Here is a 27,881-nt window from a genome sequence, read left to right as displayed (position 1 = left end):
TGTTTGGTATTAATGTAGGGCAACTTCTTTACTGTATATGAACCCTTGGGCCCTTTTGAGCTTATGTTTGAGTGTGAGACTCTTTGTAAAGAGGTGCTTGAAATGATGAATGATTGAGATTGTCACAACCTGATTGTTTTTGTTATAGGTGCTGTACCTAAGAAATGAAACAATTTGTAAGCAAGTCTTTTCCATCTTAAGGTAAGGGGACAGTAGTAACAACAATGAAATCTAGTTAATATTTATACTTTTCTAGGTTGTTCAGAGATCATTTTCTTTTTTTTTTTTGCTTTTTGGGTCACACCCAGCGATGCTCAGGGGTTACTCCTGGCTTTGCACTCAGGAATTACTCCTGGCAGTGCTTGGGGGACCATATGGGATGCCGGGGATCGAACCCGGGTCGGCCGCGTGCAAGGCAAACGCCCTACCCGCTGTGCTATCGCTCCGGCCCCTCAGAGATCATTTTCATTTTGTGTCTTCCTTTTTGGTTTTGGACGTCCGTCATAAGTGCTGGAGGCTATGAAGCCCACCTCAGGGAGCTGTGTGGGGCTGGGGATTGCACCTGCGGCCCTGTGCATGCTCAGAGAGTAAATTTTCTCTCATCAATTCTATTTGCATTTCAAGCATTACATTCCATGCCATCTTGCTCCTATCTCATTCTTAGTAAATGGCAAATCTACTTATGGTATCTATTTTAGAGCTCCCCAAACTTATATGGCCTATCCCTCCCCACCCCACTCCCCCCTTCAGAAAAGAAATCACTCATCACCTCCCCGGACATCTACTGGTTTTGAGTGAACAAACAGATGGCATTGCCCAGTTGCACCGAAGGCTGTCATCCCATTGCCTCCTGCGGGATATCGCCCACTTTGGGAAACACTTATGTAGTTGCTCAGGTCACAGTCCTTGGAGTTATTTCTTACACTGTTACTTCTCTCACTCTGTATGTAATATTTTAACAAACCTTGTTGACTCTGTCTGAGCACAGAGCCAGGAGTAAGCCCTGAGCACCACCAAGTGTGGCCACCCCTCAATTTGATATATATATATATATATATATGTATATATATATACACACATATATATACATATATATCTTTCTATAAAAATATATGTATATATTGTTTAAGAAAGAGTTCTAGTTCCATGAGATACTGAACTACCCCATACACTGTTACAGGTATCTTTTTTTTTTTTAAGGTCATCTTCTGCACTTTTTTAAAAAAAATTTTAAATTTTTAAATGAATCACCGTGAGATAGTTACAAACTTACAAACTTTTGTGTTTATGTTTCAGTCATACAATGATCGAGTACCTATTCCTCCACCATTCTCCACCACCAATGATCCCAGTATCCCTCCCACCACCACCACCTTCTCCCTCCCACCCCACCCCGCCTCTGTGGTAGGGCATTCCCTTTTGCTCTCTCTTTCCTTTTGGGTGTTGTGGTTTGCAATATAGGTATTGAGTGGCCATCATGTTCGGTCTATAGTCTGCTTTCAGCTCACATCTCCCATCCTGAGTGGGCCCTCCAAGCACCCTTTACTTGGTGGTCCCTTCTCTATCTGAGCTGCCTTTTCCCCCAGCATGCGAGGCCGGCTTCTAAGCCATGGAGCAATCCTCCTGGTACACATCTCTTCTGTTCTTGGTGTAAGTCTCGCATTCTGTTACTTTAGATTCCAGAAATGAGTGCAATCTTTCTATGTCTGTCCCTCTCTGACTCATTTCACTTAACATGGTACTCTCCATGTCAGTTCACTTATATGCAAATTTCATGACTTCATCCTTTCTAATAGCTCCATAGTATTCCATTGTGTAAATGTACCAAAGTTTCTTTAACCAGTCATCTGTTCTCGGGCACTCGGGTTTTTCTAGATTCTGGCTATTGTAAAGAGTGCTGCAATGATATTCTGCACTTTTAATTACTATTCCTCTTGGTTTTCCAGAACTAGACCCAAAACCAGGTACCACTAATGTGAATTGGCCCAGAGTCAGGCCCAGGTCTGGTGGCTCACCCAAAGGCCCAAAGGCACTCCACGACCAGGAGGGCCAGCTAAGCTATCAGGACTATTTCCAAGACTCTGAGGGCCCCCTCTAAGTCCTGGCCCTTACATTATTTAGTCCACCTCCAAAACCTGGAACATTTTGTCCTAAACCTGACCAACCACTATTTCCAACTGAAGACATACCAGGCCTGGAATCACCTATGACCCCTCCTAATCCTGGAGGAGGGAGTGGAGGCCCAAATGACCAGGAAAGTTAAACGGAGGCCCAGTGTTGGCTTCCTTAGATCCTATGGTCAGGGAAGCATGCTCTTTGCCTCCCGCACTAGGCGTCGTCACATGGGGCATTCCAGCACTGGGCATTTAAGCATTGGGCATTCCAGCCTATGATTCTGTTTTTAAAATTAAATGGCTAACCCTATGATGTCTTTTCACTTGTCCCTTTGCTGTGCTTACGTTCTATTCACATATAATCACTGTCAGTGTTATCCTGTTGCTCATCGATTTGTTCGAGTGGGCACCAGTAACGTCTCTCATTGAGAGACTTATTGTTACTGTTTTTGGCATATCCAATACGCACGGGTAGCTTGTCAGGCTCTGCCGCTCGGGCTCGTTACTCTGTAGCTTGCCGGGCTCTCCGAGAGGGGCAGAGGAATCGAACTCGGGTGAAAGGCGAATGCCCAACTGCTGTGCTATGGCTCCAGCCCCTCCCTCCCTCCCTTCTTTCTTTCTTTCTTTCTTTCTTTCTTTCTTTCTTTCTTTCTTTCTTTCTTTCTTTCTTTCTTTCTTTCTTTCTTTCTTTCTTTCTTTTCTTTCTTTCTTCTTTCTTTCTTTCTTTCTTTCTTTCTTTCTTTCTTTCTTTCTTTCTTTCTTTCTTTCTTTCTTTCTTTCTTTCTTTCTTTCTTTCTCTCTCCTTCCTCCCTCCCTCCCTCCCTCCCTCCCTCCCTCTCTCTCTCTCTCTCTTTCTCTCTCTCTCTCTCTTTCTCTTTCTTTCTTTCTTTCTTTCTTTCTTTCTTTCTTTCTTTCTTTCTTTCTTTCTTTCTTTCTTTCTTTCTTTCTTTCTTTCTTTCTTTCTTTCTTTCTTTCTTTCTTTCTTTCTTTCTTCATTGTTTTTGGGGCATGCCCAACAGTGCTCAGGGCTTACTCCTGACTCTGCAGTCAGGAATCACTCCTGGTGGGCTTTGGGGGCCACATGGGGTGCCAGGGATCAAACTCAGGTCAGCCTTGCACAAGGCAAACACTCTTTGGGGACTGGAGCGATAGCACAGCGGGGAGGGTGTTTGCCTTGCATGCAGCCAACCCTGGTTCTATTCCCAGCATCCCATATGGTCCCCTGAGCACTACCAGGGGTAATTCCTGAGTGTATAGCCAGGAGTAACCCCTGTGCATCGCCGGGTATGACCCAAAAAGCCAAAAAAAAAAAAAAACCCCAAAAAACAACAACAAAAAAAACAAGGCAAACACTCTTTGCCTACTGTACTATGGCTTTAGCCCCCCCCCCTTTTTTTTTCTGAGAGGGAATTTGGAGGCCACACTCAGTGGTGCTTAGGGTCTACTTCTGGCTCAGTTGGGGTGGGGGCCACTACTGGTGGTACTTGGGGCACTGTGCCATACTGGAGATCTAGCCTTTTGAGCTATCTCCCAGCCAGACAATTTTCACGTCTGAAAATTCAACTCATAATTTTGCTTTTTTGGTGGACGTGACCACCTTTTATTTTTTACCAAGTCTTGCTTTGTTCAGGATCAGAGCTGTCTGGGCACTTGTATCTATCCCAGCCCGACTATAAAAAGATTATCTTACTTATTTTTGCATCCTGAAAACCTAGCACATTGTCTGATACATTGTCAATAAATATGTTTGTGGAAAGAAAATGGGAAAAGAAGGAGAAGGAAATATCTAGCTCTGGCAGAGTTTCTTTAATGAGGACCCTACACATTTTGGTGACTGTGCAAATAAAGTGTGGCTATCTGATTTATACAACATACCTTCTTCCTCCTTAGGATCAGAACTGCTGGAGAAAATCCCATCTGTTCTGCAGGTAAGCAGGTGTTTCCCAAAGTAGTCTGTCTGCTTTAAGTGTCCTCTAATGCTCTCTTAAATACTGTTCTAGAAGAATGCTTAACATATCTTTGAGAGGAGTGGACAGGACTAAATCCCCTCCCCGCCACCCCCTGCAGCCCTTGCCCACATAGACTAGCATCACAGGTGAGAACATAAAATAGTGGTTAAGAGCAAGTGCTTTGTAGAACGTTTGGATTCCAGCTCTATCCCATATTTATTCTATGACTTCTGTGACATTCAGCTACCTGTCTGTAGCTTTGTTTCCTGACTTAAATATTTTTATTTTTAAAAAGTCCAACAATATAATTATAATACAAGCTTCAGTGAGTTATTTTAAAATTAAATGGGATAAAGTGCTAAAAAATAAGTTTTATTATCATTTTCTTGGTGCAGGGGCTACCTGCTGGTGTTTAGGGGCTACTTTCAACCCTGGGCTCGGGGGATTGAATGGGAATAGAACACTGATTTAATCCCTATACTAGCTCTATAGCCCTTTTATCTTTTTTTTTTTTTTTTTTTTTGCTGCTTTTCCAGATTTGCTTTCCTGTCTATCATCTACCAGATTATGGTTTTCCTTACAATATTTTATCCAAGATGAATGTCCATTCAGTCTGACTCAATGAATTTGTCTCGGTCTTGACCAATGTATTTGCTTTTTTTTGTCATTTTGTGACATTTAATAGCAGTTATCAGATTTTAATGACATCTGCCCTTTGATTAAATGGGGTTAGAGAGAAAGGGTGTAAGGAAGTTGACTTGCATGCAGCCAATCCTGGGTAGATTTCTGGAACCCCCTGGGTGCCCAGAACCCAGGTGATATTGGCCCCAAATCACAATAGATAAATGAAGAGTATTGAAGGCAAGGGATTGGAAGAAGGAAGGAAACGAACATTTACCAAGTGTTTAAAATCTGCTGGGCAGAGTATAAGCAACTTTATGTTTGTTAATTATTTCAGGAGATGGTTCAGTATATAGCCGATCAATGTTTTCATCAATCCCAAAGCCCAGCATCTCAAATATGGTCTTGAGGCCAGGGTGATAGTATAGCAGATCAGACACTAACCTTGTATACAAAGGACCTGGCTTCAATCCCTGGCACCCCATACGGCCTCCTGAGTCCTACCAGGAGTGATAACCTAAGTGCAGAGCCGGGAGTAACCCCTGGCCCCCAAACAAAAACGAAACCCCAAAACAATAGAATATGGTTTTCTTTTTATTCATCTCAACAGATATTATACCAGGCTATATTTCACTTGCTAGGGGGTCACAAAATTAAGAGTCTTTGTCATTTGGAAGCTTACAAGAAATATTTTTCCCCTTAAGAATAATATCATGGGAGTCAAAGAGATAGTAAGGGACTTATCCAGTTAGTGCTTGCACCTGACTCAGATTCCCGGCAACCCATATGGTCCCCCGGGCCTGTCCATGATTGATTCCTAAGCAAGAGTAAGCCCTGAGCCCCAAACAGAAACAAACACAGATGTTTGTAGATATACATAGAACCCAGTGAACCCAGTGCTTAGATTCACGAGTTCCTTGTTCTGTAGAACATGTGGTCTGTATACCTGTCAGGAGCCTAAAACTGGGAACAGCCCGAGGAACAGCAGATAGAATGTCCGTTGGAGAACGCAGTCTTCAAGTTTCCTTAGGGCAACCCACACAGACAAGAGGTAACAGGAAAACTACCAAGGAGGCTGTTGTCTGCAGGCATTGCACACAGGGTTCATCCCTCGAGGGAAAAGCACAGTTGTCTTAAATTGACCGCAGAAGATGTTAAGTATTTTTGGGTCTGGGAGTAATTGTCATAAATGATAGAGAATACTTTAGAATCTGCATTTTTCTATGTAATCTTTAGTGAACATGTTTCCATTACAATTTAAAAAACCTAAACATTTATTACTTTGAATACATTCAAATACAGCCTTAAATTGAACAACTAGGAGGGGAAGAATTTTTTGTCTGGTTTTGTACATGTTGAGTTGGCGTGCCTGTGAAGAGGCTATATTAAGCTTTCTGTTGCATACACAGTCTTTGAGCTCAAAATACAGGACTGGGTTGAAAATGTAAATTCAGAAACCATCATATTGATTTTAATTGAAGCTGTTGGTATGAATGAGATTATCTGGGGAAAGAGGCCCAAGAACCAGGCACTAAGGGCTTCCACATGAAAGGGCATGGCTCATCAGTAAGACACTTGCCTTACATATATGAGGCCTGGGTCTGATCCCAGGCAATGTGAAAGATAAACAAAAATTTAAAAATTGGATAGAGGTGGAAGAAATGGCTAATGAAGTTTAAAAAGGTTGACCCAAGTGGTATGAAGAAACCCAAATAGTGTGGTTTTGTGGCGGTCTAAAGATGTGGTTCAAGAAGAAAAAAGTGCACAACTAAAGTATTCGTCAAGTGTGTGCTCTTGACTGATCACAAAATATATGAATTTGGGGCTGGAGTAATAGCACAGCAGGTAGGGCATTTGCCTTGCACGCGGCTGACCCAGGTTCGATTCCCAGCATCCCATATGGTCCCCCGAGCACTGCCAGGAGTAATTCCTGAGTGCAGAGCCAGGAGCAACCCCTGTGCATCGCCAGGTGTGACCCTCCCCCACAAAATAAATAAGAATTCAGTGTTGTTCTTTAGCTTTAGCAGTAAAGAGGGCATTGGCAACATTAGGGAATCTTAAAGTTAGCTTTGCAGATGGGGTACAGTTGGTGATGGAAATTATCTGTGAGGTGACAAGTGAAAGAAAAGTCAGGAATTAGAAGAATCCTTTAAATACAGTGTTACTACAGGGCTTGCCTGACTTGGAGAAAAGAGAATTAAGAGCTTGAGTGAGTATTGGGTAAAGGAAAGATTGTTGTTAAGTGATTATTTCCCTCTTAAATGTCTTTTCTTTTATTTTGAAAGATAGAAAAATAGAGGAAAATAAAAGAGGCAGATTTGTGAGTTTAACACTTTGATAACCTTTGTATCTTTTGGTATATAAAATGTAAAGGATAATGGGCTGGAGAGAGAAAGCTCATGGACTCGTGTGCAAGCTTTGCATGCATGAAAAAGAGGTTCAATTCCCATCGCCAAGCACCTTCAGGAGTATATCCTGAACATCGAGTTGGGAGTAATTCCTAAATGTCACTGGCTGTGACCCCCAAAACAAAACAAAAACAAATAAAATACTGTTTTGTGACCCTGAGCCAGGAGTAAGCCTTGAGTACTGCTGGGTATGTCCCCAAAACAATTTGTCACTTGTCATTTGTCATCCCATGTAAAACACATGTATATTAAAAAATACATATGTATATTAAAAAAATTGCACACATGTGTGTGCATGCGTGTGTGTGTGTGTGTGTGTGTGTATGTGTGTTTAGGGCCCCGTCACTTTTTTCTCCCTTATCCCATGCTTAGAGGCAAATTTCATTTCAAACTGTTATGAAATATGAGGAAAGATTTTGGGAAAAAAATGCTATTAAAATTTATCAACTGTTGGAACTGGAGAAATGGGTTAAGGTGCTTGCCTTGTCATATGACCAACCCTAGTTTGATTCTTGACACTGCTGTTGGTCTCCTAAGTACTAGGTGTGATCCTGAGCCAGGAGTAAGCCTTGAGTACTTCTGGGTATGTCCTCAGAACAACTTGTCACTTGTCATCCCATTATTCATTGATTTGCTCAAGCAGGCACCAGTAACGTCTCCATTCGTCCCTGTTGCATGCTAGTGTAGCCCATGGCATCCACTCGCTCCAGGAACATGAAGAGCACCAAACTGTTCATTCAGGGTCTTGACCATCTCAGAGGTGGGCGACCAGGTGTTCTTTTGATGTCCTGTGGAATCCATTCAGTAACAGCTTTAGTCCAGTGCTTGTCTCTAAATCACATTACGTGTACGGCCCATCTGATTTTTGACACCTTGGTAAATGAGATAGTGTCCCTTATTTTCGATTGTCAATGGAGGTTGGAACTCCAGATTCCTTTTCTCACTTGAGTAAAACGTGATACTCCAAACAGAGCTCTTTTTGATTCCTCTTTGGAATACCCGAATAGCGTTCTCATCCTGTTTTCATAGGGCCTAGGTCTCTGAGGTGTATGTTAGTGCAGGAAGAACGGTGGAGTCGAAAAGATGTGCCCAAAGCCGGAGGTTCTTTGTCCTCTTAACCACTTCTTTGATGCTTTTGAAAGTTGTTCCATGCCGCTCTCTTCCTCCTGCGCAGCTCGGGTGCCAGGTCGTTTGTCATGTTGAGTTCTCGACCCAGGTACACATTAGCTGCTGCATTCGGAGATGTTCATTCCATTGAGAGCAAATGGAACGTCAAGGACTAGTTCGTTTCTCATGAACATTTGTCTTTGTGAGATTCAGCTGGAGACCAACCTTTCCACACTCGTGGTCGAAGTCGGCCAGCATTCGTGCTGCTTGGCTGATTTTGGTGTTATTAGAATGATATCATCAGCAAAGCAGAGGTGGTGTAGTTGCCAACCATCTATCTTCACTCCCATTCCTTCCCATTCCAATCATCACATGACGTTCTCGAGAGTGGCACTGAAGAGTTTCGGTGAAATGGTTTCGCCCTGCCAAACCCCTCTCTTTATGTCGATGATCACTTCTTTGTAGAATGGTGATGGAAATAATTTGTGAGGTGACAAGTAATCCTGGTGGTGAATCCATAATATAGCTCACGGAGGATCCTGATGTACTGTTTGAACACTCTATTTGACTAGGGCTTCGATGACCACTTCAGTCTCAACAAATCAAAGGCCTTCTTTAAATCGATGAACATTAGATAGAGCGGCTTGCTTCTGCTGGTGTTTTAGGGGTTATGTGGCACCAGGGACCACACCTAGAGCCCAGAACTCCTGCTGACATAGCATGAGATTAGTTTGTTGAGGTCTCTCACTGGTCCAGTTTGCATGATTTTGAAGGAAGTTTTGGACCACACCCAGTAGTACTCAGACCTGGCTCTGTGATCAGGGATCACTCCTGGTGATGCTTATGGGACCATATGTGGTGCTGGGGATTGATCTGCCACTGCCCTAACCCTGGCGGTATCTCTCCAGCTCCTGAATTTTATTTCCAGTTGGTTAAAGGTATTTTTACACATTTACTGGCAATTTCTATTTTTCTTTGCCCCGTTTTTAATTATGGTCAGGGAACTCCGAGGCCAAAAGATGCCAAGTCCCAGGTTACTCACCAGTGTCGGCCTGCTGGGAGAATTCTACTTGAAAGGACACAACTCTGTAGCATTTTCCATGAGCTGAGATTTTTTTAAGTAGTTTTTTTATGCTTTGGAGGCCACACCTGGCTGTGCTCAGGGCTTGCTCTTGGCTTTGTGCTAAGGGATCATTCCTGGTGTAGCTCCAGGCGCTGTATGTGGTGCTAGGATTGGACCTGGGTGGGCTTCGTGCAAGACAATCTGCTGTACTGTCTCTCTGACTCACTTCTTCAAAGTTTGGGGGATGGGTAGAGGTGATTTGGAGCCACACCTAATAATGCTTACGAGCTTTTCCTGGCTCTGTGCCCAGGTGGGATCTCTGGCAGTACTTGGGGGAATCTTATGGGGTGCCAGGAATCAAACCATAGTTTGCCACATGCAAGACAAGTAAGTGTTGAGAGATTAGGTCGGAAATTCAAGAAGGAAATTCAGAATCTTCAGGAAAGCAGAGCAGGGAACAGTGTCCTAGTCCTGCGGTCACCCCCGTGCTCTGCGGGATCTGGTGCTCCAGCTGCTCTCCCCGAGGGATCAGCTGATTGAAATGACCATGTTTTTCCAGTTTAAGCATAGATGGACGAGTAGAAGTAAATATATAATAAAAGGGGTTAAATGAAGGGAACTCAGCATTTTCTCATTACGGCAGGAACCAAAAGGTAGGCTCACAGACATTGCACTTTCCAATCCAAGTAATTCACTGTAATTAGAAAAACTGAAAAAAGCTTGAAAAGAAAATTTAAAAACAGCAGGTGGCTGCCAAGACCAAATCATTGCAGATTGTCTAGGTATAACATGTTCAGAATACCGGCCCCCCGCCCCCCTCCACCTTAAATCTGCACTTACTGAGCAGACACTTTACCAGGTGTGGGGAAGCGTCAGCCCTCCAGGGATTCCATAGAGAGAATAGCCAGTAATTAGGTTCTTGGCTGAAGGAGTTTTTCCTCTTTCCCTGCTGCACAGCCCTGCTTTACCAAAAATAAAATAAAATAAAATCTTATTTCAGTTTTGAAGGAGAAATAATTACAATAAAGTTGTTTCCTTCCAGTGTAGATTGATGGGTTTACTCTCGTTTGGCCCTTGGATCTGCTAGAGAAGAAGAAAAGGGGCAGGTTTGTGAGGAGTGCTTCAGTGATTGCACCCCGTACCAGTGCTAAATTCAAACATTTTTTAAAGCCTTCTTTTAGAGTGTTCTTCTGAATTCCTGGGGCTTTGTGTCTTCTTCCATGAAAAGAGTTGCCTTTTCTCTCAGGAATCTGCCATGTCTGTTATTGTGACAGCAAGAAACCCAGGATGCCAACAAGTGTAGGGGGTGAGGAGCTGCCGGGTGGTGGACACTAGAATTTAGTGAAAATCAGAGGCTTTCAGACTTGTAAATTTCACAATTAAAACAACGGGGTAATTAAGCAGTTTAACCACTGGTAATTTGACCCAAACCTTTCATTTGAAGGGGAAAAATGTTAACCGTGGCTTGAACCAGCATCTTAATTTACCAGTTGCTCTAATGATAGGAATTGCCCCAAACGGAATTTGAAAATGCTTCCTTGTGGAGGAATTGCAGTAGATGAGAGACTGGGGAGAGTGTTTGCAGCATTTTTATCTAAGATGTGTCATCACCTTAAAGATCAGTTAGGATTCTGCTGTTTAAAACTGATGGGTGATTGAGTTTTCTGTGTGCTTAAAGATGGTACTTGGTATCTGATGAGTTTTCATTTTTGATTTAGACAAAAATTTATATATATGTATATGTATATAATTAGAGGCATGGGATTGCTGAAACTGTGAAGTAACTCATTTTATTTTATTTTATTTTATTTATTTTGGGGGCGCACACCAGGCGATGCACGCCTGGTCATTCCTGACCCAGTGCTCAGAGATCAAACCCGGGACTTCCACACCCAGAGCTTCGATCCAGCCTTTGAACTGTCTCGCTGTCCTGACAGTGAAGTGACTCTTGACGGCCTTTCTTTAGGCAGCAGCAGCATTTCACTGAATCAGTAACACTTGAGTTGGCCCTGGAAGCTGTCAGGATTTCTCCAGAGAGGGACAGTCCCCTCGGGATTACTGAGGGCATGAAAACTGCATGGTTTCTCAGAAAGCAAGCTCAGCTCTGGCAGAGAACAGGGTTGTCGAGGCCTGGGGCAGTGTGGGAGTGGGGAGACGAAGTGGCTGTACCTAGATCACACCACCAGGCTGCTTAAATACTCCTTCGAGTGTGCTCTTTGGGCTGTGGACAACCACTGAACATTTTCTTTTTTTTTTTTCATATGACAAACACCTTTCCTGTCTCACTTATGAACATCTTTGTGGTGTCTAGTTCAGTGCCTGGCACGTAGTAGGTACATTAAAATACTGTGTTTGGGGCTAGAGAGATATTCAGTGGGCCGAGTGCAGGCTCTGCGTGAGGAAGCCTAATCCTCACACCACATGGTCCCCTGGCCACCACCAGGAGCAAGTGCTGAGCCAGGATATAGCCCTGAGCACCACTGGGTGTAGCTCAGAAAAGCAAACACTATATGCAGATCGAATACGTCTGTGTTTGGGACCAGATTGCGTCTCAGCGGGAGTATGCATGCCTCACACGTGGAGGTCTGGGTTTGATTCCTGGTAACACAAAAAGCAAACACAAAACACATAAAATAGTGTGTGTCCAGAGAGTAAATCATTGAATTAATGAAAAAGGATATGTTAGATTTGTTTTTAGAAAAGTGAGTTGATCAGCTTTAGAGGAAGGAATAGAGAGAGGAGTGTGGACCCAGAGTATCACCAGCTCAGCTAAGGCTGCCAGCTTGAGGCTGAGTCCCCCAACCCCACACTCTCTGCCCGCTCCCTTTTCATGCAGCAACCAGAGTGATCTACAAACAGCAGACACCCACTCCCCTGCCTATGACAGTTTAGCCTGAAACCAAGATCTTGAACAAGGTCCAAAGACTAAACCACTGTGTTCAGTTTCTAGGTACTCAGTACCATCTTGCTACATTTCCTTCCGGGCACTGGGTCTTTCCAGTCCTGCAATGTGCCAAGCTCTGCCCCAAGTTGTTTCTCATGTTGGGACTTTTGTGCCAGTAGGACACACTGTTCCCTGTGCCTGAAATACCTCAACTCTAGGTATAACTTAAAAAAAAAAAAAAAACCAGTGTGATGTATATATATATGAAACAGTACGTTTGTGTCATACCTGGTAGTGCTCAAGGACTACTCCTGGCCCTGGAATGCTCCCAGCAGAGCTTGGGGGACCTGGGGCTCAATTCTGGCCCTTGTTGTTGTTGTTATTGTTTGACAGGGAGGTTTAGGCCTTTTGCGGCATTGCCTGGAGCTTACTCCTGACTTTGATGTCAGAGGTTACTCTGGCAGTGCAGAAGGGACCATGTGCAATACCCAGGATCAAACCAGGGTTGGCCACTTGTAATGCAAGTGCCTTTCCTCCTGTACTACCTCTGGCCCCTGAACAAGTTTTTTAAAGATACGAAAGAGTATAAGATTGAAAAAAAAAAACAAAAAAACTAAGTCTTCTCTTTTTTCCTACCTTCTAACTACTTTTTTTCTCCTCAGGGATATTTTTACTATTACTGTTTTTCTCTGAATTTTGGTCTTCATTTAAATGTCATTTTCTCAGAGTTCTTCCCAGAAATGCCAGTCTAAAATTGATCTACCTAATAGTTTTGTATTGCTATAACCTTGTGTGATTTTTCTTTTTATTGTCTATCACAACTTGTAATTTAAAAATTTAACAGATTTGCTAATGAGTCCGCTGTCCCCCTAGAATCCTTTCCTGTCACTTCCAGCTTAAGTGCTCCTCTCATCACTAGCTTTTATTCTAGATGGCATTTGTGTCACACATGCCTTCCCTCTCTCCACCCCTTATTATGCACCTGTTTGCCTTTTCGGTCAGAGGTTCTTTAATACAGAAACTGTGTTTGTCCATTTTTTAACCCCAACTCTTGGGCATTGCTGGATACAGATTGGGGCCACTGTGGATATTGGATAGATTGAACAATTCACAAATCTAGTGCATGTCCTTCATGTGGATGAAAGGGTGTAATTGTTGCTGGCTCTGCTGATAGGAGATCATAAATATTTATCAAATAAACATGCCTTGTATGTTCATTCAAAAGGACTGGACTGCATGCTTTGCATTGGGAGCCCCAGATTTAATCTTTGGCACTGTAGATCCCCAAGCACACGCCAGGAATAGTCCATGAGCACCACTAGATGTGACCCCTAAAACAACTGGTACCACTTACTATTTTTTTTTTTTTTTTTGCTTTTTGGGTCACACCTGACGATGGCAGGGGTTACTCCTGGCTCTGCACTCAGGAATTACTTCTGTCGGTGCTCAGGAAATCATATGGGATGCTGGGGATCGAACCCAGGTTGGCTGCGTGCAAGGCAAATTACCTACCCGCTGTACTATAGCTCCAACCCTTTATTTTGTTTTAATTTTAATTTTACTTATTTTTGGTTTGGTTTGGGGCCACATGCAGTCATATTCAGGGGTTACTCTTGGCTTTGCACTTAGGAATCACCCCTGGTGGTGCTCCGGGACCATATGGAATATTGGGGATTGAACCCTTACCCACTATCTGGCCCCATCAGCTGATACCACTTCTGATCCTATTATTTTTGTACTCAACCCCGTCTCCCCCAAAACATAGTTGATTGTCCATTCTTTAGGTACTCACAAACTTGCTCATTTATCCACTGAAATACTTCATACACCAAAATTTGATCATTGGTTTTCCCATCATGTTTAATATGCTTTTTAAAAAAAATTTTAAAAATTTATTTATTTTATTGAATCACCATGTGGAAAGTTACAAAGTTCTCAGGCTTATGTCTCAGTTATACAATACTCAAACACCCATCCCTTCACCAGTGCCCATATTCCACCACCAAAATCCCCAGTATACCTCCCACCCCCGCTCCCCCACCCCCACCTGCATAACTGATAAATTTCACTTCATTTTCTCTTTACCTTGATTACATTCCATATTTCAACACAAAACTCACTATTGTTGGAGTTTCCCCCCAAGAAAGACAGCCCTACTGCCAAGGAAGCATTTGATAATTAGTTTTCCATTGCTGAGAATGGAGAGATATGAAGTCCCACTGTTTCAAGTACATGATTTTTTTTTTCCTCCTTCCCGCACCACCAAGTTCATGCCTGCTTAATAAATAGTCCTCATACTATGGCTGACGCCATGCCGCCTGATGAGAAAAAAGGATATTTCCTGTCCTCGGCTGGCGTGGGGCTATATAAAACAAAAAATAATGAGAATTAAAGGAAAATCTTATCTCTGCATGCCAATAGTTACATGAATTCAGCATCTGTGCATCTATCAAGTGAATAGTCCATATATGGAAATTCTGTTTTTCACTTAGAAATATAACCCTCCTGGTTATATTTGCCACCAGTCTCTTTCACTATATAACACTAACTAGAAAACTTCAAAAAATTTTGTGTGTGTGTGTGTGTTGTGGGGGCGTGGGGGCACTGTCACACCCCGCAATGCTCAGGGGTTACTCATAACTCTGCACTCAGGAATTACTCCTGGTGGTGTTCGGGGGACCATATGGGATGCTGGTGATCAAACACAGGTAGGCTGCATGCAAGGCAAGTGCCCTACCCTCTGTACTATCATTCCAGCCCCTCAAAAGGATTATTTGCTGATGAAGAACAAGGTAAAACAGGACTCCTGTGAGAATATATTTTGTTTTCTTACCATCAGTGTTTCTCAAAAGGAAGTAAATAAATAATGTGGAGACTGAACATAGCCCAGGGGCCAAAGAGAGAGAAAAGGGTCAGACTGAGTTATTTGAAGATCAAGGTCTCTCTCTTATTCCTTAAACCCACCAGCAGCTGCTGCTCACATTTCCTCAGCCTTCCAGTGGGGCGAGTGTCTCCTCGCACATGAACACTGCTCTGGAGGGGTTTTGAAACGGGTGTGTTTTATCTCTCTTCCAGGTGGCATTCTGCTGAGTAGCAGTCGGCAGCACAGGTCGAAGCCCACCCATGGCATTGGACGGTACAAGCACCTAGTTCAAGCACAAGAGGTAAAGGGGGCAGGAGCGCCTGTTAAAAAAGACAGTGGGGGCCAGAGAGAGACTTAAGGTGCTTATTTTGCACACACTTGATCCCAGTTTGATCCCCATCACCCCAGATGTTCTCCCTAGCACCACCAGAAGTGATCCCTAAGCACAGGACCAGGAGTAAACACTGGGGATGTGGCCCCAAAACAAACAAAGGATGGTATGCAGCTTTTGCAAAGGCCTGAAAATCCAACTGCATGGGTTGGAGGGTATTGGAGCCATAGAGCTAGAAATACAGCTGGCTGTTCCTTAGTCTTTGCCAGGTACTTAGTTTGGGTATTCTCTAGGCTGGGGATGATCCTACCAGCTCTGTCTTATCCCAGCTCTAGGCCATGTTATCACAGTGAAAATGAAAAGCAGGTCATTAAGTTGTATTGTTTATGAGACTGTTCCCGCCCCCCGCAACCCTTCCTCAGTTACCTTCCTGTTCAGTATGGACTGCACAGTGAAAATGCTACATTCAGTTTTGTTAAGTGCGTGGTCTGTGGCAAGTAGAGGTGGATTGACATTCTCAGTCAAGAACTCAGTCACTGTTATCCCATTGCTCATTGATTTGCTCGAGCGGGCACCAGTAACATCTCCATTGTGAGACTTGTTACTGTTTTGGGCATATCAAATACACCACGGGTAGCTTACCAGGCTCTGCCATGCGGGCTAGATACTCTCGGTAGCTTGCTGGGCTCTCCGAGAGGGGCAGAGGAACCGAACCCAGGTCAGCCACGTGTAAGGCAAACGCCCTGCCACTATGCTATTGCTCCAGCCCCAGTCAAGAACGACTTTTTAAAATCTTAAAGCATTTGCAGACTTATCTGAATGTGTTCCTTGAATCCATTTCCCAGATCCCCTGGAGTTCTAAGCATTGTCAGAGATCTCGCTGGCCCCAGCTGCAGCGTGGCTCTGTGGTGGTGGATTTCCTGGCAGTGCAGATGATGTCTTGGTGGGATGGGCATAGTGCTGCCTTGGAAGCCAGAGGTCTGATCTCGAGTCACAAATCTTTGGCTTCCTGTAAAAAAAACATATGAGAAGAATTTGCTCTCTGCTCGGAAGACTTTCACATCAAGTCTGGCTTATTTTATGTATTAAAAAAATTGCGTGTGGTGGGGGAGAGATAGTAGAGTAGCACTGCATTTGGGCCCCCAAGCCCTGTTTCAGGAGTGATCCCTGAGCACAGAGCCAGGAGGAAAGTCCTGAGCACAGTTGGATATGACACCCAAACAAAACAAAGTTCCAGTCCCCACAACCTGGGTCTCCTACGTGCACGGCAAGGCCCCCTCAGCTGAGCAGTGTGGCCTCCTTATGCTTCTTTTCATGCTTCTGTGAAACCATACACGTGTCCCGTGACCTCGCTCCTCTGCAGAGATCCTAGGCCACTATATTCAAGCAACAGAAACCGCAAAGCTTGCCAGGTTCTCCTGAGTATCTTTTTTTTTTTTTCTTTTATGGGTCACACCTGGTGATGCACAGGGATTACCCTTGGCTTTGCACTCAGGAATTACTCCAGGTGGTGCCCAGGGGACCATATGGGATGCTGGGAATCAAACCTGGGTTGGCCACATGCAAGGCAAACGTCCTACCCGCTGTGCTATTGCTCCATTCCCCTGAGTATCATTCTTAATTCAAGAAGCTTAAAAAATGAAAAGAAAGACATTTCAAAAGCAGAAAACCACAGGAAACGGTCCTCCTGAAATTGTTACTCAGCAGTGGGACAAGTACCCAAGAGGGAACCTGGAAATTGGCATTTCAGATTTGATTCTGTCACAACTTTGATGAACGTTGGCTCAGTTCATCATACCCGTCTGGCCATGGTGGACTCTACAATTATATATAAAATGTTTTCTAAAATGTTTGATTTATTTTTCCCGGCAAGAGAACCCTTTGCTTTTATCCGACTCTCAGGGACTGAAAAACACTGGATGGAAGATGTTTGAGAGTCTTTCAGTTCATCCTTTCACTCCTTGATGCTACAAACTGTGTTTATTAAACACCTGTGAGGTGCTCAGCTCTATCAGGTGCTTTGCCTATTCAGCCTTGGTTGTGGTGGCATTTAACAGAGTGAATGAGCAGGGCCTAGTTCATGCTCAGAGGGAGCTGGCAAACCATTAGTGATGAGGCTGATAATTATGCTCCCCATCCGAGAGTGACAAGTGCTGAAAGGAAGACACCGCTTATTAACTTCAGGAGTGATTTACACTTTCCTGAGCTGTGACCTCTTAGAGGAAGTTGTTGGAGTTGTTTTATTTTGGGATTTATATTGGGATCCCATCTAAAAGTTCCACATAAATTAGCAGGAAATAAAATTCATTTTGAGTGTGTGCTTTTTTTGTATTTTTGAATTTCTTGAGGTCTTCTCTCAAAGATAGTTTTCTACAGATGCCTTGCTCTGACCTTAGCTTGGTATAAAAGGAATTTGGATCCAGGGAGTTAACCGGAAGGACTGGAACCTCGGCCTGATATACTCAGGGCCCCAGTGTAAACCCCATTGCTGCATGGCCTTCCTAGCGCTGCCATGCTCCATCTGCTGGGCCTCGGAGACCTTATGGGGTACAGGGATCAAACCTGGGTCAGTCAGGTGCAACGCAACACCTAGCTCACTGTGCTATCTGCTCAGCCCTGTCTCTGTTTCATGGAAACCTTGCATGGGCCGTCTTGCCTTTCTCTTTGTTGATGTTTTTAAGATCTTTATGGTGTTTTTAAGGCCTCTCAAATGCAGTTCTGACTAATTGGAAGATTTCTTCTTCGCTAATAAACCCCGTAAATCCCACTAAGGAAGCAGGGCGAGGAGAGGAGGGTGAATCTCCCTGTCTGAGAAGCCTCCCAGGATTCCAGGCACAGGTGACTTGCCCTTCTGTGAGTTGCAGGAATTTCTCAGCTTCCTCTGTCCCAGGACGCACGACTCAGTGTCAACTGTCTGTTCTGTCTTAGTGATCAAAACAGAACAACCTCCTGCTCCTTTCTAGGTTGTGAGCTCCCTAGGGGAGGAGGCCATGTTACACTGGTCTCTGAACCATCAGTGTCCAGCATTTCGTGTCTAGCACACAGCTCCCTGGCATCAGGTATATTGATTGTTTTGAACTGAAATGAGTTCCTGCAGTTTCCCGGAAGTCGTCAATCAGAGCTGACAGAAGCAACCCACTATTTGCAACAGCTGGCTCCAGCTGACCTTGCTTGCCTGCACAAATGAGATGGCCCAGTTCTGGGACTGCAGGCTTGTCTAAGGTGACACTCATGTTCCAGTGTGGCTAGCATGTAGTGCTTTAAAGTGGTGGAAGCTGTTGCCAGCTCTTCACTTACACCACAGAACCCTGCGATAAGTTTACAGAGATTCTGTCCCAGGCCCTGTCTCTGGGCTGGGTAAGCTAGAAAGCATCTTGTCCTCTCTTGCCTTAAGCCTCGAACCTGTATCACTGTTTCACTGTCATCCCATTGCTCATCAGTTTGTTCGAGCGGGCACCAGTAACGTCTCCATTGTAAGACTTGTTACTGTTTTGGGCCTATCAATTACACCACGGGGAGCTTGCCAGGCTCTGCCATGCAGGCAGGATACTCTCGGTAGCTTGCCGGGCTCTCCGAGAGGGGAGGAGGAATAGAACCTGGGTCAGCTGCGTGCAAGACAAATGCACTACCTGCTGTGCTATTGCTCCAGCCAAGCCTCAAACCTAGGAAGAACAATAAGCAGCCTGATTCCTTTTCCATTCCTTTCTGCATCCTCAGCTGGCCCCCCTACTCTCTTGAGCTCTACAAGGGTTAATCCTTAAGCACAGAGTGCCTGGCTGTGCCCGGGGGCATCTCTTCTCAGAGATGTCCTTTTTTGCCCCATGCTTGAGGCACATTTCCTCTAGCAGCATGCTCTCTCTCACACCATTGAGTCTTTGCACATGCTCTTTACCTCTGTCTGGGATGACACTTTTTCTTGACAGTGGGGGATTGCATTTCTGGTGTCCTGTCTCCAGTATTTCTCCAGACATAACACTGTGTCTCCATGTGTAGCTGTCTCCGTGGCCCTGCATTATCTGTTGATGTTAAAAGACCTCACAGGGCCAGAGCACATGCTGGCTTATGCCGGGCCCCAGGTTTGAGCCTTGAAACCACATGACCACTGTAGGGTATAGCTCTACAGCTACAGGGTGTGGCCCCCAGCACTCTAAGCCATCTCCCAAGCCCTGCATTTTTAATATACTATCCTTCCCAGCCTGCTGTATTCTTCCTGTAGGAAGCAACTGTGTCTTAGGCTGCATCTAGACTCCCAATGTCTGCCCAGTGATGGTTTTCTCTCTGGTGATTTGCAAGAAGCACTCTTGAGAGAAAACATAAATTCTGGTTTAAAGAAAACATAATCCTGGAGCTAGAACGCTAGTACAGTAGTTAGGGCCTTTGCATTGCATATGACTGACCTGGACTCCCTGGCACCACATCTGGTCCCCTGAGCATCACCAGGAGAGATCCCTGGGCACAGAGCCAGGAATAACCCCTGAGCACTGTCAGGTGTGGCCTAGAAAGCCAAAAATAATTTTTTAAAATATAGCAACCCTATGCCTATCTTAAAGTTCATGTCTTAGAGTCACTAAACTGATGAGTGCAATTATTATTATGATTATTATTATTATTTGGACTGGAGCACAGTGGGTAGGGCGTTTGCCTTACATGCGGCCAACCTGGGTTTGATTCCTCTGTCCCTCTCAGAAAGCCCAGCAAGCTACCGAGAGTATCCCGCCCGCACAGCAGAACTTGGCAAGCTGTCCGTGGCATATTCGACATGCCAAAAATAGTAACAATGGGGGCTGGAGCAATAGCACAGCGGGTAGGGCGTTTGCCTTGCACACGGCCGACCTGGGTTCGATTCCCAGCATCCCATATGGTCCCCTGAGCACCGCCAGGGGTAATTCCTGAGTGCAGAGCCAGGAGCAACCCCTGTGCATCCCCGGGTGTGACGCAAAAAAAAAAAAAAAAGAAAAGAAAAGAAAAACAATAATAATAATAATAAGTTTCACTGTGGAGACATTACTGGTGCCCACTCGAGCAAATCGATGAACAATGGGACGACAGTGCTACAGTGCTATTATTATTTGGATCTCAGGAAGCTAGAACTGTTACCATATTGTGATTCTAATCTGAGTTTTCTGGGAGTAATGCCAGTCTCCTAAGACTTGGGACTTTACTCTATCTAGGGGTCCCACAATCATGAATGACAGACAGTCTATTTCAGCAGTGAAAACAGTAGAAAGTGTCTGAAAGAAAAGGTATCTTGATTTTTATAGGTGAATATCTAAAGAGGAAGTAAGTTGCCTGAGTTTAAAAAAGACATTTCTGGGGCTGGAGTGGAAGTGCGATGGGTAGGGCGTTTGCCTTGCATGCAACTGTCCCAGGTTTGATCCTGGCATCCCATATGGTCCCTGAGCGCCTCCAGGGGTGATTCCTGATGCAGAGCCAGAAGTAAGCCCTGAACCCTACTGGTGTGCCCCCCCGCCCCCGCCAAAGAAAAGGAAAGAAGAAAAAGACATTTTTCTCTCTCACACCTGAGCCTGGGAAACAGAACATAAGGCAGACAGCTAGAAACTGACAGCAATTTCTATTGCTTCTAATTTATCCTGTCACAAATGGCTCTTGGCAAGCCTCTGATTCCTGAGCTGCTATTATCTTAAGATTGGAGGCTGGACAAGATTGAGGATAAACAGGCAGTCTTGGGAAAAATGACCTAGCTCTATACCAGTATGAAGTGGTATATTCTTTTTTTCTTTTGTTCTTGGGCCACAAACACTTCTTTTTTTTTTTTTTTAATTTTTTTATTGAGTCACCATGTGGAAAGTTACAAAGTTTTCAGGTTTAAATCTCAGTTATACAATGCTCGAATACCCATCCCTTCACCAGTGCACATATTCCACCACCAAGAATCCCAGTATAGCTCTACCCCACACCCCCACACCCCTACCCCCCCACACCCCTAGCCCCCCCACCCTTAGCCCTCCGCCTGTGTAACTAATAAATTTCACTTTACTTTCACTTTGATTGCATTCAATATTTCAACAAAACTCACTATTATTGTTTGGAGAGTCTCTCCCCTAAAGTCAGACCTGCTGAAAAGGAAGCATTAGATAATTTGTTTTCCATTGTTGAGGATGAAGAGGTATGAGGTCGAGTGACCACACTTAGCGGCCTCTCGGTTTTGGGTTTCTGTATTTTAGTAACTAAGTCCAGAGAGATATCTGCCAGAAGTTGCATCATTGCCAACTTGTACTTCTCAGCTACATTATATTCCACATATGAGTGCAATCTTTCTATGTCTGTCTCTTTCTTTCTGACTCATTTCACTCAACATGATACTTTCCATGTTGATCCATTTATATGCAAATTTCATGACTTCATGTTTTCTGACGGCTACATAGTGTTCCATTGTGTAGATGTACCAGAGTTTCTTTAACCAGTCATCTGTTTTGGGGCACTCTGGTTTTTTCCAGATTCTGGCTATTGTAAACAGTGCTGCAATGAACATAGAAATACATATGCCATCTTTACTATACCTTTTTGCCTCTCTGGGATATATTCCCAGGAGTGGTATTGCTGGATCAAATGGAAGCTCAATTTCTAATTTTTTGAGAATCGTCCATATTGTTTTCCAAAAGGGCTGAACCAGTCGGCATTCCCACCAGCAGTGAAGAAGAGTCCCTTTCTCCCCGCATCCACGCCAACACCGGTTGTTTTTGTTTTTTGGGATGTGGGCCAGTCTCTGTGGTGTGAGATGATATCTCATGGTTGTTTTGATCTGCATTTCCCTGATGATTAGTGATGTGGAACATTTTCTCATGTGCCTCTGAGCCATTCGGATTTCTTCTTTAGGAAAGTTTCTGTTCATTTCATCACCCCATTTTTTGATCGGGTTGGCAGTTTTCTTCTTGTGGAGTTCAACCAGTGCATTGTATATCCTTGTTATCAACCCTTTATCGGATGGGTACTGCGTAAATATCCTTTCCCATTCTGTAGATTGTCTTTGTACTTTGGTCACTGTTTCTCTTGAGGTGCAGAAGCTTCTTAGTTTGAGATAGTCCCAATTATTTATCTCTGTTTTCACTTGCTTGGCCAGTGGCGTGTCAGCTTTGAAGATACCTTTGGCTTCAATGTCGGGGCCACAAACACTTTCAGTTTAACATACATTTATTGAATACTATCAGTTCTCTGGCTCCGGGTGTGTAAAGGGAACTGCTACGCTGGGGAGTATCCCATCGCTTAGCTTGGCTGGGAACACTGAGGCTGTAAAGAGCTTCGAGTCTCCCTGGCACAGTGGCGCTGTGGAGAGTGCCCGCCGTGCTGAAGAACCTTGCCCGCAGCACAGTCTCATCCTGCCCGGCCAACCCCACGTCATCACAGTGTCAGAGTTTTAGAGATTGCTTTTTTGTGTTTGTGTGGATGTGGGTGTGTGGGGGGGTCTTTATGGTTTTGGTTTTTGGCTCACAGCTGATGGTGCTCAGGATTTACTCCTGGCTCTGCTCAGTGGTCACTTCTGTAGGCTCGGAGTCGTGGGGATCAAACCCTGGTCAGCTCTGTGGAACGTAAATGCCCTGTCCGCTAGCTTTCAAGAGATTCATATTTGATGTGAATAAATTAATAATTTTTTTCCTCTGTGTGTGTGTGTGTGTGTGTGTGTGTGTGTGTGTGTGTTGGCGCTATACCTGATGGTGCTGAGGGTATACTCCAGCTCTGCTCAGGGATCACTTCTGATGGTGGTTGGGGGATTCTGTGGGGTGCTGTAGATCGAACAGGGCTTGTCTGGCACATAACCTTAACCTCTGCACTCCCTCCTATCCTGTTCCATCTTTCAAGTGCTTCCCCTTCATCCCTTCAGTGCCTCGCATGCCATATTTGCCTTCGGAATCTTGATGATCCCGAGCCAAACCCTTTGTAACTGCAATTATTTCAGTCTTCCATGGTGGAGAAAAAACACACACTTATGGATAGAACTGTCTAAATTTTAAGGGTTTTTTTCCCCCCATCAGTTTTACTTTATTGAAAACATGTTGACAGAGAAACACAAAAATATTTTCTTTTTTTGAGATGCAGTGAAATTCATTTATATAATACAACCGTATTTTCTGCTAGTAAAGTCAGGCTTGTTGTATGTGATGATAGCATGCTGACAAGCATTTCAAGAAAAAAAAAATTTGCAGCTGGCAAGTTTGAAAACCATGTTTTTTTGATTCACCAGTTACCCTGTGGTACAGGTGCCATGGCAGAGGAAGCAGATTCCTATGGCCACATGGTTAGTACAGGAGATGCTATGCTCTAGGAACAGAGAAATGAATGTGGCATCCCTCAATTGTTCATTCTTTCCTTCCTCTTCTCCCTTCTTTTTTCCTTCCTTGGGGACTCCTCCCCAGGTGCTCAGAGACCCGGGGGCACTCCCAGCTATGCTTGGCCATGTGGTACAGTTTGGGCCTGACAGTTTGATATGTGAGCAAGTGGTGTTAGAGGACCACCACGGCTAACCCTGGCTGTGCTTGGCAGGGGGGACATGAGATGTCAGAGATTCAGCTCAGGGCCTTGAGCTTGCTAGGCATGTGTTTAGCACTTGGACCGGTTCCCTAGCCTGAGACATAGGACCTTCTTATAGAAGCTGAAGTACTGGCATGGTTGCCATAATAGAAAGATCCACTTACTCAAGGGAACTAAACAAGCTAGAAATTTATTTCTCCCTGGCAGATAAAAGTAAAAGTAGATATTCCAACTTTTTTTTTTTTTTTTTTTTTTTTGCTTTTTTGGGTCACACACGGGGTTACTCCTGGCTTTGCACTCAGGAATCACCCCTGGCGTTGCTCAGGGACCATATGGGATGCTGGGAATCGAACCCGGGTCGGCCGAGTGCAAGGCAAACGCCCTACCTGCTGTGCTATTGCTCCAGCCCCCCAACTTTTTGTTTTGCCACATTTTCATACTCCTGTCTCTTGGTCCAAATTGATTTTTCCCTTTTCCACCATTATGTCTACATTTCATCCAGCAGGATGAGCTGTGTGTTTGAGTCTATATTCAACTTGCTGGAACTTAGTCACATAACCATATTTAGCTGCAAGATTAACTAGGAAATGCAAATTTTTAAATGAATGTTATGGGCCCAGAACAATAGTACAATGGGGAGGGCATTTGTCCTGCATGTGCTGACCTGGGTTCACTCCCTGGTATCCCATATGGTCCCTGAGCCCACTAGGAGTGATTCCTGAATGCAGAGCCAGGAGTAATCCCTGAGCATCGCCAGGTGTGGCCCATACCTCCCTGTCCACCAATAAATAAATAATTAAAGAAAATAAAAGTACTGGGGCTGGAGCAATAGCACAGCCAGTAGGGCATTTGCCTTGCACACGGCTGACCCAGGTTCGATTCCCAGCATCCTATATGGTCCCCTGAGCACTGCCAGGAGTAATTCCTGAGTACATCACCAGGTGTGACCCAAAAAGCAAAAAAAAAAAAGTGCTATTTTAAGTTTGGGCTAGAGCATAAGTCTTTCATGTTTAAAGCCCTGAGTTTGCCCCCAGCACTGGAAAATTAATGATAATAAATAGAAGTACTATAGCAACTTTAATTAATCTTCAGGTATAGTGTGGTTATTAAAACCCTGTTCAAGGTATCTAACACTCAGTGATGACTTGCCCAAGATGCTTAGTAATTTCCAGAGCCAATATTTGAATTAAGAATAGTCAGAATACATCTAAGGCCCCTTAGATGTATTAAAGATCCATTTTAGGGCTGGAGCGGTAGTACAGCGGGTAGGGTATTTGCCTTGCACGCGGCTGACCTGGGATCCCTCACATCCCACATGGTCCCCTGAGCATGCCAGGAATAATTCCTAAGTGCAAAGCCAGAAGTAACCCCTGTGCATCGCTGGGTGTGACCCAAAAAGCCAAAAGAAAAAAAAAATCCATTTCATATAAATTCAGTGTTTCGAGTTTCATAACAGTCTTAGACATTACAGGTGCCAAAATCGCTCCCAGCCCTGCTGGGTAGTGGCTCAGCAGACAGGACCGGGGTCCGGGGATTTGCTGGCTCTTGCTAAGGCCTGTGCTCTGTGCAGCATCAGGTCTGCCACTGCCGTCCCCCTCAGCCCGCCTTTCTGTCTGGCGTGTGTCTGCTCCGTGCCATGCTGCGGTATAAACATAATCGCTTCGTGTCTCTGCTGCTCAGAGCTCATTACTGACTGCTCAGAATACCATCACCAAATCATGCACCGCCTCAGATGCACATTTAAGTTTCTACCACTAGGATTTCTTGAAGCTTACTATGCTGCAGGCATATCAGCCTTTTTATTTGAGAAATAGAACGGGACCATTCTGGCTCTTTCCCACCCTGAAGAGTGCACTCTCTCTCTCTCTCTCTCTCTCTCTCTCTCTCTCTCTCTCTCTCTCTCTCTCTCTCTCTCTCTCTCTCTCTCTCTCTCTCCCCCCCCCCACTCCCTCTCCCCTCCCTACCCCCACCCCCACCCCTCTGTCCTCTCAGAGAATCTGTACTTGGGGGTCATAGATGCAACTTCCAATTATTGCTAGACATTAAGTGCCATGGTTTTGTTGGTGGTGGTTTTTATTATTGTAGCCATAAATTCTAGGGAAATTTACCCCTTGTTAAAATTACAGATCGAGGGACTGGAGTGATAGTACAGTGGGTAGGGAGTTTGCCTTGCATGCAGCTGATCCAGGTCTGATTCTCCAGTAGCATATGGTCCCCTAAGTCCTGCCAGGAGTGATCCCTCTGTGCAGAGTCGGGCTAAGCCCTGACCACCAACCAGTCAATCAATCAATACAATTACAGAGAAGAAGCAGAGACAACATTGTCTTTTACAACCCTGCTTTGGAGCCCTGACACTGCATATATTTCCCTGAGCACCACCAGGTGTGATTCCTGAGCACAGCTGGGTGTGACCATCATAAATAACATGATGGTCACTGTCACTGTCATCCTGTTGTTCATTGATTTGCTCGAGCAGGCACCAGTAACATCTCCATTGTGAGACTTGTTGTTACTGTTTTTGACATATCGAACATGCCACGAGGAGCTTGCCAGGTTCTGTGGGTGAGGTACTCTCGGTAGCTTGCCAGGCTCTCTGAGAGGGGCGGCAAAATCAAACCCAGGTCGGCTGTGTGCAAGGCAAACGCCCTACCCGCTGCACTATTGCTCCAGCTGTACACGTACTAATGTGTACATTTCTATGCAAAACTGGTACAGAAATGTGTCCCTTGGCACATAGGGGGTGATTGTGCAGTGCTGTAGGGAGCTAAGAATAACCAATCTGGGCCTCCCACAGTGAGTCCAGTTGGTCACAGGAATGCCAGCTCTGTGGTGGCTGGTAACCCATTGTTTCTATCTCTCTGTCTCTGTCTGTCTCTGCCTCTGTCTCTGTCTTTGTCTCTCTTTTTAGGCCACACCCAGTGATGCTCAGGAGTTACTCCTGGTTCTGCACTCAGGAATCACTCCTGGCAGTGCTTGGGGGACCATGTAGGATTTCGAGGATCAAACCCAGGCTGGCTATGTGCAAGGCAGACACCCTCCCCACTGTACTATCACTCTGGCTCCACTGCCATCTTTCTCTTGGCCTCACTAGCTTCCTTTCCTGCCTCCTCCACATGCAGTCAGGATGACTGTCCCAAAGCTCATCTCAGGGGGCCAGGGAGATGAGTCCAAGTGGTGGAGCAATTCAGTGGGGAGGGCACTTGCCTTGCATGTAACTCACCCTTGCTCGATCCCTGGCATCTTGTATGTTCCCCCAAGCTCTACCAGGTGTAATTCCTGAGCATGCCAGATGTGACCTCCCTCCCCCCAAAGGAAAAACAAAAGCCTAATGAAAAAAAGTGCTGGATCACATACTCTACATACGGGGGCCCCATGCATCAGCATCCCGGGGTCCCCTGAGCTCGCTGCGCATGATTGGGTGTGGCCAAACCCCAGTTCTAGTTAGACGCCCCTTGCTCAAATATCCCCTCCCAGTCACTCCCCCTGGTAATCACAGAGACCTGCACTCAGGCAGTAGAAATAGGAAGGAGGGGAGAGGTGTGGGATAGAAACGAGCAGGTGAGGTGATAGGAACTGATGTCTGCTCTCACGCTGCCAGGCTCGTGCTGGCTTTGCCACGCCTGTGCCCAGTTGCAGAGCTAAAACCTGATACTCGCAGGGTGGACGCTCCAGGCGGATCTAGGCCAGCACAGAAGAGCAAGTGCGCGGCCAGGTGGGGTACCACATCAGCTTTTTTGTTTTCTTTCCCCCAAGCACCACCCTGAAAGAGCCCTGACATTTGCTCTGGTGCCGAAAAGCCTCCTATAGGCTTCAGAGACTTCCCTCCCCTCTCCTCTGGAAAATTTTCGCTGCTCCTCACTGCCTCCGACTTTAGCATTCTTCACAGCTCCGACTGCAGTGCTGACGTCAGGACGAGAAGCCGCAGTGGGTCCCTTTGCTTAGGGTGAGGGGGCTCTGGGAAGAGCGGCCCAAGCCCTCCATTCTGAAGCCCTTTCTCTTCTTGGTTGTATCTAGCCCCTGGAGTGGCCCCTTGCTTCAGAACTGGAGAGATGCA

The 27,881-nt window shown here is 45.0% G+C and overlaps 1 protein-coding gene and 1 non-coding gene across 4 annotated transcripts in view; one reads left to right on the top strand and one right to left on the bottom strand.

The window, feature by feature from the left end:
• MRPL48 (mitochondrial ribosomal protein L48) overlaps positions 1 to 27,881 on the top strand; it is a 70,339-nt gene that overhangs the window by 14,901 nt on the left and 27,557 nt on the right. For 2 of the 3 annotated variants that reach the window (XR_008630794.1, XM_055143932.1), the window contains exon 2: positions 15,222 to 15,310. Coding sequence is in view for 2 of the 3 variants with exons in the window: in XM_055143932.1 (XP_054999907.1) it covers positions 15,222 to 15,310 (89 nt within the window). In the remaining variant the exon portion in view is untranslated. Of the gene's footprint in view, positions 1 to 148; positions 202 to 4,004; positions 4,043 to 15,221; positions 15,311 to 27,881 lie in introns of all 3 variants that reach the window. The other variant, XM_055143933.1, reaches the window with a different exon arrangement.
• Positions 5,693 to 5,832, bottom strand: LOC129406306 (small nucleolar RNA SNORA70). The gene has a single exon (XR_008630920.1). It is a non-coding gene; the product is annotated as a small nucleolar RNA SNORA70 (small nucleolar RNA).

The sequence above is a fragment of the Sorex araneus genome, chromosome 6 (genome assembly GCF_027595985.1).
Source record: "Sorex araneus isolate mSorAra2 chromosome 6, mSorAra2.pri, whole genome shotgun sequence".
Lineage (NCBI taxonomy): Eukaryota > Metazoa > Chordata > Mammalia > Eulipotyphla > Soricidae > Sorex > Sorex araneus.
Note: the sequence above shows the minus strand (reverse complement) of the source record. Positions and strands in the feature narration are given on the sequence as shown.